At 42.0% G+C, this 14,203-nt stretch overlaps 1 protein-coding gene across 25 annotated transcripts in view; it reads right to left on the bottom strand.

Annotated features, from left to right (window-relative positions):
* Positions 1 to 1,604: 1,604 nt before the first annotated feature.
* pleca (plectin a) overlaps positions 1,605 to 14,203 on the bottom strand; it is a 105,178-nt gene continuing 92,579 nt past the window's right edge. For all 25 annotated transcript variants that reach the window (XM_076879004.1, XM_012924120.4, XM_012924121.4 and 22 more), the window contains 3 exons: positions 9,833 to 13,180; positions 2,496 to 9,440; positions 1,605 to 2,403 (listed from right to left, as the gene is read on the bottom strand). In XM_076879004.1, the coding sequence (XP_076735119.1) occupies positions 3,243 to 9,440; positions 9,833 to 13,180 (9,546 nt within the window). In that variant the 3' untranslated portion in view covers positions 1,605 to 2,403; positions 2,496 to 3,242. The remainder of the gene's footprint in view (positions 2,404 to 2,495; positions 9,441 to 9,832; positions 13,181 to 14,203) is intronic.

Below are 14,203 nucleotides of genomic sequence, written 5' to 3'. Positions count from 1 at the left end.
CCAAAACACGTTATTCATGGTTGCATACAGTTTTAGACTGATGTGGGCCAAAGCCTAGCATAGCCTGTAACGTTATTGTGACGGACACATTTTATGAGTGAACTTGACTTTAAGCGACTTACAGGTTTCTTTGAAAAATACTTTCTTATATCCAGGATCTTCCGTTTTCCTGCCGTCCTCCTCACAGCGCAGGTTTGCCGCTGCTAAAACTAAACAGAGCTCCCTGAAAGGCACAGCCAATCACATTGGCCAGATTTGTCACATGACGTAGGACTCCAGTAGAGAACGTAATTTGACTCTTTCTGCACCGCTGGGTGAATGAGACGTTGACAGATCGTTTTTTCTTTCTATCGGGTTTGTTTTTCTTTATTCGCAGAGATCAAATTATTGGTGGGGACAATTCAATAATCGCTGGATATTGGTGGGGACACGTCCCTTCCGTCCATGCCAAATCTACACCCTTGAACAGACCCAAAGTCCTGAAATCCCTCAACCTTACCATGATCTGGCAAATCTACCCCCAGCTCAAGAAATGGGAACGCGACAGATCTGTATTTTTTTTTTAGATCTGAATAGCTCTTTTCCTGCTACTTATTAACAACTGCCTCATTTATTTTTGTTGTAACTAAAGTTTTTTGTTTTATTTACATCACAGAAAAATTAAGCTGTAGCCGAAGGACATCAAACGTGCCTCTGACAAAACAATCCACACATGAGGAAAATTAAATCTAACATACCTTTAACCTTAGATTTAAATCACGGCAGAAGAAGAAAAATTAAATATAGTAAACCTCTCATGTTAGCCCAGCTCCAGATGAGCTCTTATCATCAAGTAACTTGACACTGAAACGTTATCACACTACTGGATAATAATGCAATTTTTGTACAAAAGTGTAATTTTGGTATGTTTAATTTTTTCCGGACAATTCCAAAGATTAACCCTCCCTCCCTCTGTAACTGATACACATTTCAATCCAGTTGCAGACTGAGCATATGAATAAAATGTAAATGAATTTGGTTTAAATTATGTATTTCTTTTCTCATAACTTTTTTTAAATTTTATTTCAATCTATAGCTAAGGGGATGAAGTTTTGGCCATCGATGCATTACATCCATGCTGTGGCTGTAGCTCAGGTCGCAGAGCAGGTCAGCCACAAATCAGAAGGTCGTGGTTCAATCCCAGGCTGCCTCCTGGCTGCTTATGCCAAATATCCTTGGGCAAGATACTAAAAAGCTTCTTGGATGAGAGGTGAAACGTCTTCAAGCAACTTAAAGAAGTCCAGATGCTTTTCTTTGCAAGCTCCTTTGACTACGATGACCTGGATGACTGAGAACCAGCAGTGGTCAGAGGGCCCGGTGGCGCCAGTGTCCGGCAGCCTGTCAGTGCACTTTGTAGCTGTGGCTACTTTCTCCACTGTCATATAAAGACTACGAATAAAAATAAAGTTTAATTATAGGATTAAACCCCCAGTAAACTAGTCTATATTGATGTACTTAAAAAAAAAAAATAGACCATCCACCGACATTTTTAATCAGTGAATGTGTTGCTCATAGTTGACTGAAAACTGCTAAATATTCTTCATTGCAATGAATACACTTGAGAAAACATTTCATTTTCCTGTTTATTTACACAGGGTGGGTGTTACATTAAAATTCCTCATCACCATTTTTATTATAAATACACCATTTTAAACAAGGCTTGACGACCCTCAGTAAAATACATCCTTCAAACCTTTCAAAATATAACAAAACAAAACGCTTTAATGGATACAGATGGATTTCATTTTTGCACCTTTTAAATGTTAGTTATTCATGCACGTTTAGAGTATGAAAATAAAATGATACAGATCCATTGTGTTTACAAAGGAGATTTAACTGAAAACAGCTATACGTAGTGTAAAATACAAATACTGGGTCTGGTGCAAAGCTTAAAGGTCTTTCTCAAAGAAATGCTAACTCATGGCTTATAGCAACTGCGCTCTGTATAATCGTCAGTATACTGTACAGACATTATTTGCCTTTGAAGGGGGAAAAATACTTGAAGTATTTGTGACATACTGGAACAGACTGTAAAAAGGCTTACCTGATAACACACTATTTATTAAATTATGGATAGCACTGCTTTTTCAGTCAGTTTACAGCATGAAACGTCTCCTAATACTCATCAACCCAGTAAAGTGTTAAACAGTATTTTGCAGGCACTTACAAAGCATGGTTTAGGCCTTTATTTAAATGAGTTCAAGGTTGGATGCAAGTTTCAAAATGGTCCACTGTTAAAACAAACTGATAAAATATTATATGCGCAAATGTGTTTCAGTGCTGTTGCATAAAATTCTTGATTACAGTGAAGGTCAAAGTCCAAATTACACCATGGGTCTCTGGAAGACATCTGAGCAAGGTGAACTGTGAATCAGAAGAATTCAACACAAACATTAGACTTCCCTGAATTACACAATCACAAAATGTAAGTAATCAAATCATAAATGTCTACCTACCTTTTAAAGTGTCCAGAAAGGCTGGAATTTAATTGTGTTGGTCTTGAAGTTTGATGTGTAAAGTCCAGAAGTGTCTGACGGTGTTAATGGTCATATTAAGCTACATTATCGTTTCATTTGTGGGAGCTTGCTCTTGGAAGTCCAGGTTTTAAGACAGACAAATGGGAATGGAGAAGACTTCAGATACGGGTAGAGTCTGTACGGCAGTGTTGCCCAGGAGACAAAAGATCTTGAAGCTTGGCATATCCTTAAAGCGGTTTTATTAATCCTCAGGAGACTCAATATTCTGCTCTGCAGAGTTGCTTTTTATCTTTCTTTAGATAAAATTTTCAGAAATATACACATGTACAGGAATTTGAGTTTTTACATCCAATTTGGTTCTAACAGTTTAAGCTAAGGGTCATGAACACTTTTGGTTACAGTGTAACACGGTATTTCATTTAAGTGTTTTTGGAACAGTAAATGCTTATGATGTTAAACTTAAAAAATATCATGTATACTTGAAACATCTGTGATAGATACTGAAAATAATGAGCGGTTGCTAGCTGCTTACAGTACATAATCAGAAAGTCTGATGAGAAAGCATGAACACTAAATGTAAATGTGACATATACAATAAACAAAATAATTCAATTTGAAAGTTATGTAACAGCCCCATGCAGAGCAGAATAAAGGTAGTCTTTATTCCACTGAGAGTTAGGCATCTGGTGAGCATTGTGGCTTTATAGCACATCCTTCCCTTACAGATCAGTATCTGCGGCCATAGCTTGGGGAACTGTAGGAAGAAGAAGAGAAGGTTGTTGTGAAGCTTGATCCTGTAGCATCCATGCTGCCTCTTCTGGAGCCTGACCTGGAACCAGTTCTAGAGCCAGACCGTGAACCAGAAGCAGAGCCAGACCCACTGATGCTATAGGGACTGTAAAGGCCTTTGCTTGACTGAGATGAGGCTTCAAGTAGTCGCAGACCAGTTCCCTCCTCTGTCATGCTCCTTTCAATTGCATCCTTGTAGGAGATCTTCAGCTTGGTTTTAGGGCACGTGAGGTATTTTGAATATGCACTAACGTCTCGTAACTTCTGTGCAGTGCGTGCATCTAAGGTGCCCTTCCTCACGGCCTCATCTATGGAGACTCTGCCTGTAGCATCCGGTTCAATCAATCCACCGGTGAGATACTGGACCTCTAGGAACCGTTGTCCGGCCTCATAGTACAGCCAGCCTTTCTTTAGAGCTTGGGCTGCTGACATTTTGGTTTTAGTCCTTGGATCTTCAAATCCATTGTACGCCTTCTGAGCTAAACTGATACGGTCCACCATAATTTTATCCACAAGCCCTTTATTCATTGCATCTGCAACTGAGAATTTCTCTCCAGTGTTTGGGTCAAGGATGCCTCCTGTGCAGGCCTGAGCTTCCAGCAGCCTTTGACCTGTTATATTATCAACAAGGTTTCTGTGGATGGCCTCTGTGACAGACACCTTCTCTAATGTCTCTGTGTCTAAAATACCAGCTATAGGGCCAGTTTCCTCTGTTGGGTCAGTCCATGTGGTTGCTGGTGTTTTTATGGAAGGTATTGGGCTCATGGGGTAGGAAGAAGAGGAGCCAAAGGAGGATGAGCGTGATCTGCTTCCGCTCATATTTCCAGATAGCATGTCTGCAAATTCTGTGATGGACAGCATTCCTGATCGATACTGATCCAGGGCCGACTTATCAATCAAGCCCCTTGAGATTGCATCATCGATATCATACTGTCGACCAGACCTCCTATCAATGATCATGGATTTCACAACTCCGTCAGATGAAGTGATAGTAATTTCCTCCCATTCACACTCCTGCTCTGCAAGTTCTAGATAGGTCTGGTGGTCAATAAGTCCTTTCTGATACGCTTCATACACAGACATCTCTTTGCCAGACTCTGGATCGACGATGACAACCCTTCGTTTGCGAACAGAAGATTTGGACGATGTCTTTCTCTCACGCTTCTTTTCTTTCAGTAGCAGAAGAGCAAGGCCAGTCTCTGGGTCTATCATACATCTCTCCATCAGCTGCAGGTAGGTGAGGTTTTCCTCAGTGTTGGGGTCAAAGAAGCCCTTGGTGTCATCAGAAGGGTCAGTGAGGATACCATTCATTTCTTCATCAAAGAGGCCACGTTCATAGGCTGTTTCTACTGGCAATCGGAGACTCTCTTGTGGATCAATTATTCCACCAGTAGCGATCTGAGCCTCCAGCAGACGAATGCCATGGTCTTTCAGAATGAGTCCCTTTTTCATTGCCTGGAAAAGAGAGATAACCTTGCCAGAATAAGGGTCTTTGTAGCCTGTCACAGCTCGCTCAGCTGAGAGGAGTTTGTCTTTAAACTCTGGACCAACAACACCCATTTTAACAGCTTCATTGACATTTAGTTTTAGGTTCTTAATTGGATCAATTACATAACCTGTGGCAGCTTGAGCCTCAAGAAGCTCAAAGGCAGTCCCTGGTCTGATCATGTTTTTCTTCATCGCTTGGTAAATTGATAGACGGTCTTTGCTTGATTCTACAAACACACCAGCAATACAGCTGGTCCCCTCAAGGTACTTCTTCACATCCCTGCTGACCTCCTCCACTGTGATGATCCCCTCAGTGAGATCACTGTATGTCTTTTGGTTGATAATCTGCGAGCGGAGCAGCTCATCCACAGTGATTTGTTTTCTTAGACCCTTAAAGAGAAGCCTTCTGTCTGCCAGTGAAAGCAGCCGCAAACCACTTTCTTTATCCACTCTGCATCTTTTCAGCAGCTGAGCATAGGACTGTTTCTCATCTGTTGTTGGATCAGTATAACCTCGCACATCCGCAGTAGGCTCAGTTATTCTCTCTAGTGTCTCCTTGTTGATGTATCCACGCTGCATGGCAACATCTATGGGGAGATGGAAGTAGTATTCAGGATCCATCAGTCCTCCAGTGGCATTCTGGGCCTCCAAAAGCCTTAAGGCATAATCCTCAGATATGAGGTCTTTTTTCATTGCCTGAAAGAGAGAAATCACTTTTCCAGTGTATGGATCCTTGTAACCTGTAACTGCTCTCTCAGCAGAGAGAAGTTTATCATGGAGTTCAGGACCTACAAGCCCCTTACGTACAGCTTCATCAACTGTTAGAAGTTCGTCTTTAACTGGATCAATCATGAATCCAGTCGCAGCTTGGGCCTCAAGGAGATTCAAAGCAACTTCGGGCTTAATCTTTCCATTCTTCATAGCCTGGTAAATGCTGATCTTGGGAGGACTGTCTGACATAATTCCAGCAATACAACCAGTGCCAAAGAGGTACTGCTTTACTGTTGGCATTTCCATTACTTCCCGAATATTCATCTTTTCTTGTTTCAGAAGGTTGTATGTGTGCAAGTCAATAATTCGGGCATTGTACAGCTCATCAATCGTAACCCTTCTTCTGATTACATCACATGACATACTCTGCTCAGACTTTAGTGTCTCCCTTTGTTCAATTATTTCAATGATGACAATTAGCATTCTTTCTCTTGTGATTTGCCCCAAGCGATACTGCTCCATGAGGCGGCGCCTCTCTTCTGCTGGAAGAAAATTTGAGTTCATGACTTCCCAAATGGTCATACTCTTTCCTGCAAAACTCTTGAGTGGGATGTCAATTTGAGTATTAGCTAGATCTGTTTGGGCTTGCTCCTCTGAGTACTGGTAAGACTTCTCAACAGGAGCAGGAGATTCAACCTCTGACAGGGGGAGGTAGCACAGACCAGTGTTGGGCTCTCTTTTGCATTTCTCCAGCAGCTCCTTGTAGGTCACTCTTCCATTGGTGTTGGGATTAGTGAAGCCCTTAACATCACCTGTGGGTTCACTGAAAGATTTAGCCATTTGTTTGCTGAAGTAGCCACGCTGAATGGCCACATCATTGGGAACACGATGGCTGCTAACTGGATCAATTATCCCTCCAGTGGCAAACTGGGCTTCAAGAAGAGGAATAGCATGCTCCCTCAGTACAAGCTCTTTCTTCATGGCTTGCAACAGAGAAATTTTATTGCCTGTATATGGATCTTTGTATCCTGTCACTGCTTTTTCTGCTGAGAGGAGTTTCTCGTGAAGCTCTGGACCAACGACTCCAGCTTTCACAGCATCATCTACAGAGTATTTCAGGTTTTTGACCGGATCTGTTATGAAACCAGTTCCTGCTTGGGCCTCAAGTAATGTGAGCCCAGTGCTCTGTTGCAAAATACCTTTTTTTATTGCTTGATAGATGCTTAACTTTTCATCTGAATCTCCCATTGTGATACCATCAATGCGGTCTGTGCCCCGCAGGTACTTCCGGACTTTATCAGTTTCACTGACTTCTTTGGGTGTCTTTTTACCATTTTGGAGTTGCTCAAATGTAGCCTTATCAATGATGTTGGAATCAAGTAATGAACTGGCAGTGACTGGAGCCCTTAAGCCTTCAAAGCAGGCCTCTTCTTTTGTTTTGTCTTCTTTTTCATCAACCATTGTTATCACAATCTTTATCAGCTTTTCAATTGTCACATAACCCATTCTGTACTGGCGAATCAGTTCTATCCTTTGTTCCTCAGTGATGTATTCAGAGTGTATGATTTCCCAGATTGTGACTTTCCTCCCTTTGAAAGGTCCATACTCCAGTTCCATGGTGGCTTGGTTCAAAGCTTCCTTTGTTTTAGCTTCTGTAATCTGTTTGTCTTCCTTTGGCTTTGGAGCCTTCTTTGAGAGAGAGAGCAATGGAAGTCCAGTTTCTTTGTCTATGACACATTTATTCAAGAGCTGAGCATAAGTTGCATCCTCTTGTGAGTTGGGATCACAGAAGACCTTTGTCTCGTCTGTGTTTGTGTTCAAGGTCTTGCCGATTTCTTCGTCAAAATACCCACGCTTGCAGGCGATTTCATGTGGGATGCGATAGCTTTTAATGGGGTCAATAATTCCACCTGTTGAAAGTTGTGCTTCTAGCAGACGGATGCCATGTTCTCTCTTGATAAGGCCTTTTTTCATGGCTTCAAATAGAGATACATTTTTTCCTGTGTATGGATCTCTGTAGCCACTGATAGCTCTCTCTGCTGACAGAAGACGCTCATGCAGCTCTGGGCCAACAAGACTCGACTTAACAGCTTCATCAACGGGGACTCTTTCATTTTTTACAGGATCAATTATAAACCCTGTTGCTGCTTGAGCTTCAAGAAGATTCAAGGCCGTTTCTGGAGAAAGTAATTCTTTTTTCATAGCTTGATAGAAAGGCATTTTCTCCTTGGTTGGTTCATAGAACAGTCCAGCAATGCTGGGCGTCCCATTCAGTGCCTTCTTCACAGGATCCATCTCAGAGATCTCTTTAACTGTTATCTTTCCATTACTCAACTTGTTGAACACATCTTTGTTTATAACCTTGGACTCTAGCAGTTCATTGGCAGAGACTGGAGCCCTCAAGCCATTGAACACATTTTCCTTGTTCTTCTCCTTGTCTTCCACAACAGTGATGACAATTTTGATGATCTTTTCCACTGTGATCTTGCCAGTCTTGTACTGACGGATCAGCTCTCTTCTTTGTTCTTCTGTGAAGTATTCTGAATTTATGACTTCCCAAATGGTGACAGTTTTTCCTTTGAACTTTCCAAAAGGAACATCAACGTTTGATTTACTGAATATGTCTTTAGTCTCCACATCTGTGTATGTTCTCTCTGTTTGAGCTGCTTTCTCTGTCACTGGTAATATCAGCAGGCCAGTCTCTGCATCCTTCTTGCATTTTTCCAGTAACTGTTTATAAGTGAGTTGCTCCTGTGTGCTTGGGTCAATGAATAACTTGCAGTCATCGCTGGGATCGCTGAGTTTTTTGTTGATATCTGCATCAAACTGACCCTGCTTGTAGGCTGTTTGAAGGGGAACTCTGTGGCTGTTGATGGGGTCAATAATGCCACCAGTTGCAAGCTGTACATCTAGGAATTTGGTGGCCTGATCCTTCTCAATAAGTCCCTTCTTCATGGCCTCAAAAAGAGAGATTTTGGCTCCAGTAAAAGGATCTTTAAAACCAGTGGCTGCCCGCTCTGCAGACAGCATCTTGTCATGAAGTTCAGGGCCAATTAACTCCTCCTTAACAGCCTCATCTACAGACAGAAGCTTGTTTTTCACTGGATCAACAATGAAGCCTGATGCTGCTTGAGCTTCCAGGAGCATTGTAGCAGTGTTTGGAGTAATCTTCTTCTCTGTCATGGCCTGATAGAGACTCATTTTTTCTTTGGAAGGAGTCAGGACGCCTCCAACACAGCTCTCTCCCTTAAGATATGCTTTTAGCTTCTCTGTTTTTCCGAGTTCTTGTACAGAAACTTTGCCCTTTTTCAATTTATCAAATTCCTTCTTGGTCAAGACACCAACTTCATGAAGCCTTTCAGCAGGAACCTTCTCTCTTATTCCGTCAAATGCCAACATTGATTCTCCATCTTTCTTCAGCCCATCCTCAACAGAGCCATTGAAAACTTTCTTTGTTGTTCCTACCATTGTCATAGCAACTAGCTGTTCCTCCGGGACCTCATCGGTCTGAACTTCGATTTCTTTTGTTGTTGATGAACCCTGCTTTGAAGCAACCTCAAGATTCTGAAGTCTCTCTCTGAGCTTTTTGTTCTCCTCTTCCAAAAGTTTTTCTTGTTCAATCCTTTTCTTTTCTAGCACATCCAATTCTCTCTCTCTGTTTTTCATCTCTGCTTCAGCCTCCTTTTGTTTCTTTACAGCTTCATCCATAATGGCCTGAAGTTTCTTCCTTTCCTCGTCCATTAGCTTACGCTGACGTTCTTGTTCATCTTTAAGAGCCTTGGCCTTGTTTACTTCATCCTCAAACTGCTTTTCAAGCTTCTTTTTCTCATCTTCAACAGCCTTTTCTCTCTTCAACAGGACATCCTTCTCAGTGATGAAAGACTGCTGAAGTATAGCTTTCTGCTGCTCAATTTGTGCTTGTTGGGCATTTTCCATCTGTTAAGAAAAATATATTTTTTTAAAACGGCAGTAAACTGTTAGTGAAATATCACTCATCAATAAATGCATCTTAGATATTTGAAGAAATAACTCAGTATATCTATATATTTAAAATATCAATAACACTTTCATGTCTCTATGAAGCTACGGTTAGCAGTTAGTTAATTTAGCTAGACTGGGTACTGCTAATCTAGCTTTGCCCAATAAAAACAAAATTCAGCCCCTTAAAAAAAAACACACACACACATATTGTACTGCTACTATATCCTTCTGTAATGTATTTAAGCATGCTAACACAAACACTCTACTGTCACTTACATGTTTAACAGGACAATATTAACTATAAGCGTCTTTAAACTGAATAGCAGTGTTAATACAGGCCACAATACCTCTTTAGATTTCTTCTGAAGCTCCTCTGCATCCTTTTTCAGTTTCTCTTTCTCCTTTTCAAGGTCTGCTAGGGCTTTCTTCAGGTCATCAGCTTCTCTCGTGCTCTGTAGCCTCTGTGTCTCCAACTTCTGCACAACGATTTCTGTCGTTTGTTTTTCAGTCTGTTGGAGACGAGTTTTTGCTTCGTCGGCTTGCTTCTTGAATTTCTTTGCCTCCGTTTCAGCTTTAGCTTGAGCATCGCTGAGCTCTTTCACCTTCACTTTCAGTTTCTCTGCTTCAGCTGCAACTTCAAACTGCCTCTTTCGCTCGGCTTCCAGGGATTTCTGGAAATCCTCTGTCTCCTTATCAAGGCGCTGTTGGATCTGTTGTTTGTCCTCCAAAAGTTTTTTAGCTTTTTCCTGTGCCTGGTCCTTCTGTTTCTGGAGTTCCTCTGCTTCAGCTTTTAGTTTTGTAGCCTCTTGGATGGCCTGCATTTTCTCTTTTAGCATTTTCTCTGCAAGTGCCCTCTGTTCAGCCAAGTCAGATTCAGCAATCTGCCTTTGTCTGGCAGCTTCTTCAGCTTCCACGCTGAGTCTAGCAGCTTCCTCTGCAAGGCTCTTCATTTTCTCTGCTTCCTCTGCAAGTAATTTCTGTGTACTGTCTTTGTCCTTCTTCATCAGGCGCCGGTTTTCTTCCTCAATTTTGAGCTTAAGCTTCAGGAGTTCTTCCATCTGGATCTTGACTTTCGACAACTCATCCTCCACCTGTGCCTTTTGCTTGACAGCGTCATTTACTTCACCTTTAACTCGCTGAAGCTCTTCATCCAACACCTTCTTCTGCTTATCAGTTTCATCCAGCTGAAGTTTAACCAGTGTCAGTTCCTTCTCCACCTGCGACTTCTGTGTAAGTGCTTGTTCTGCCTCTTTTTTGTGCTTGGCCATCTCTGCATCAGCCTGCTGCTTCTGCTTTAGTGCTGCTTGCTCAGCTGCAGCTCGCTTAGAGGCCTCTTCCTCTGCTTCTTTTCTCAGTTTCTCTGCATCCTTCTGAGCTTTGGCCTGTTTAGCGGCTTCTTCTTCTGCAGCTTTCTTCAGCTTTTCAGCTTCTTCTGCTTTTTGGCGGAGCAAGGCAGCCTCTTTCTCAGCTTTCTCTTTGGCTTTCTGAGCAGCTTCTGCAAGTTTCTTAGCATTTTTGAATTCGTCTTTAAGCTTCTCCTGAGCAAGGCTATCTTCTTTATTCTTACTGAGAACATCTTGAGTTTTCTGCTCTGCGGCACTGCATTTTTGTGCTGCCTCTTTGGCTACAATGACCTGCTTTTCTGCCTCTTTCTCAGCTTGCTCTTTCTGCTTATTCGCTTCTTCTGCGTTCTTTTTGAGGCGTTCGACTTCCTCCTGAGCAGCTTTGCATTGACGAGCTGCCTCCTCTTCGGCTGCAGTTATCCTCTTCACCTTCTCCTCAGCCTCTTTCCTCTTCTTCTCTTCCTCTGCAGCAAGCTTTTTTAGTTTGTCTGCCTCTTTTTCAGCCTTAAGTTTGCTCTTCTCAGTCTCATCTGCAAGATACTTCAGTTTCTTTAATTCACCCTCTAGATCTGACTTCTCTTTTGAGGCTTTCTCAAAGTTGATTCTGATGATATGAATCTCCTCTTCGACCACCTTCTTTTGCCTCAAAGTTTCTTCCACAATAGTTTTTTGTCTCACCAGCTCAGAGTCAGATGAGCTCTTAAGGTGTGTGATTTTCTCCTCAATCTCTAGCTTATGCTGAGCAGCTTGGTCCTCCAGCAGCTTTCTTTGATAAGCTTCCTCCTCAGCTTTTCTCTTTAGTCTTTCATTCTCTGCTTCTTTAGCTTTGAGGGCGATTTCCGCTTCAGTCTTTAGCCGAGTTGCCTCATTGATAGCAGACAGTTTTTCCTTAAGGATTTTTTCCGCCTCAGCTCTTTGCTGGGCTGCCTCATCTTCTGCAGTCTGCCTCTGCTTCTTCGCCTCTTCGGCGACTGATCTCAGTCTAGCAGCTTCCTCAGCCAGTTGTTTCATTTTCTGCGCTTCAGACTCAAGAAGCTGTTTGCTCTTTTCTGTGTTTGACAGTGTCACCTTCTCAGCTTCAGTCTTCATCTGTAGCAGAGCGTCCATTTCACTTCTGACTTTAGCCAGTTCGTCTTCGAGCTGTTTTCTCTGTTTTTCTGCAGCATTCACCTCGTTCTTCAAACGCTGGAGCTCACTATCCAACAGACCCCTCTGCTGCTCAGCGTGTTCAAAGTCGGCCTTTAAGCGTATGCATTCTTGCTCTGCAGAAAGTTTTTGTTGGGCTATCTGTTCAGCAAATTTCCTCTGTTTTTCCAGCTCCGTTTCTGCATTCTCCTTCTGTTTAAGTGCAGCATCTTCAGCTTTAGCCCTTTTCTTGGCATCTCGCTCTGCTTCAACCTTCTGCCTCTCTGCTTCCTCTTGAGCCTGACTCTTCTTTTGAGCTTCCTCCTCAGCTTGTAGCCTCAAGCGGAGGGCTTCATTGGCTTTCTGTCTCCATGTTTCCAGCTCTTTCTCTGCTTGCTCCCTGGCTTTGTTAGCTTCTTCTTGTTGTTTCCTGAGTTTTTCGGCTTCCTCCTGTAGCTGAAGAACAGTTCCCTGCTCTTTCTTGAGGGATTCTTCCAGTTTTGTTGCCTGTTCATTGAATGACATAGCTTTGGTTTGCAACTGTGTGGCAGCAGACTTCTGTGCCACCTCTTCTACAACTTTAATCTGCCTCAGTTTTTCCTCCTCAGCCTGTTTCATGCGCCTCTCTGCCTCTTCGGCTTGTAGTTTAAATTTCTGCAGGTCATCCAGTGCTTTCTGCTTTTGTTTGGCTGCCTCTTTTTCGGCTTCAGATTTACGCTTTAGCTCATCTTCAGCATTTTTCTTTTTCTGAGTCTCCTCAGTCACCTGTTTGCGAAGCCTTTCCGCCTCGTCTTGAGCAGCCTTCCTGAGCTTCTCAGCTTCAGCAGCTTTGTCTCTGAGCTGCTGTAACTCAGTCTCAGCTGTGCCCTTCTGTTTCATTGTTGCCTCCAACTGAATCCTAATTATGTGGATTTCTTCCTCGATCTTGGTACGACTGATGAGCGCCTCTTCCAGCTGCTGACTCTTGGACTTGATCTCCTGCTCTGACAGACTCTTCAGCTGATGCAGCTCCTGCTGAATGTTTTGCTTCTGTTTTTCAGCATCCACTGCAACGTCTTGTCTCTTATTGGCCTCTTCCTTCATCTTTAACTTCAGCTCCTCGGCCTCTTTCTCTGCTTTGGCCACAGACTTAGCGTGAGCTTCAGCCAACTGTTTCTGCTTATCTAATTCCGCCTGCATCTCTGCCATCCGTTTCCTCTCCGCTTCTTTAACTTTTTCAGAAGCTTTCTGCATTAATAAAAGAGTGAAGGGAGCTGCATGTTAGAGGTTTTAGATTATAAAATACAACTATAGGGATAGTTATGGCTAAATATACACAACACAGATTTTTAACTGGAGAGATAATTCTGCATTGGGAAATGCTTTTCACGTTCATTTAACGTATGGCACACAATGTATGACACTTTACTTCACAACACCGGACAACACTACAAGTTGCTTTCATGCATAATCTGTGTAAAAAGTCTGGTAATATTATACGGTCATTATTATTGTGGAGTTGGTAAAAACAACTGCAAATTCTGTTTACAAGTGAACTCATCACAGTGTTAATATTTTGAAGGTGTGGAGGTTTTGTTGCTGGTGATGTATTTTAGTGAAAAACTTGGATATGTAATCGCTAGAATTTAATTCAGTCACAATTTTATACATTTCTCTCCACCACTCATTGATTTTCTTAACATAAATAGGTTTATTGAAAAGTGTAAAATAATAGGAAAGAAAATAGGCAAATGATAAATAATTAGCAGCATGCAAAAAGTGCCGAGTGCAGATTAAATAATCAAACATATATATTTTTGCAGCAATCGGGATGAAAAGAACATCGAGCGTAGTGATGCAGCAAACACAGCATGACTTCATGTAACATTTAACACAGCAAGCTTGGATTTAAATGCACGTGACACGACACAAATCCAAGATCCCTCAAGTCTGAGATGAGTTCTGTTAGATAAGAAGGTGTTGTTGTGGTGACTGATACCTACAAGGAAGGTTCAACACTTTAGAAACCTGTCACATTGACCTTTAAACTGACGTCTGGTTTGAGAGAGGAGCTGATTTCTTTTGTAATAGAACATAGTTTCCACATTTTATTTGCTAGAGGAAATCATTAGAAGCAATCACTCAACTGTCATTTATCAAGCTCCCTTGTTCATAAGGGGCTGCCACAGCAGCTAGCTCTGCGTGTTTGATTTGGCAGATTTATCGGGCACAACAAGTAGTAAAATAAACAACAACAAAAAAAAAAATTGA

Source organism: Maylandia zebra, linkage group LG22 (genome assembly GCF_041146795.1).
Source record: "Maylandia zebra isolate NMK-2024a linkage group LG22, Mzebra_GT3a, whole genome shotgun sequence".
Classification (NCBI taxonomy): Eukaryota; Metazoa; Chordata; class Actinopteri; order Cichliformes; family Cichlidae; genus Maylandia; species Maylandia zebra.
The sequence above is the reverse complement of the archived record's forward strand: the minus strand, read 5'-3'. Positions and strand labels throughout refer to the sequence as shown.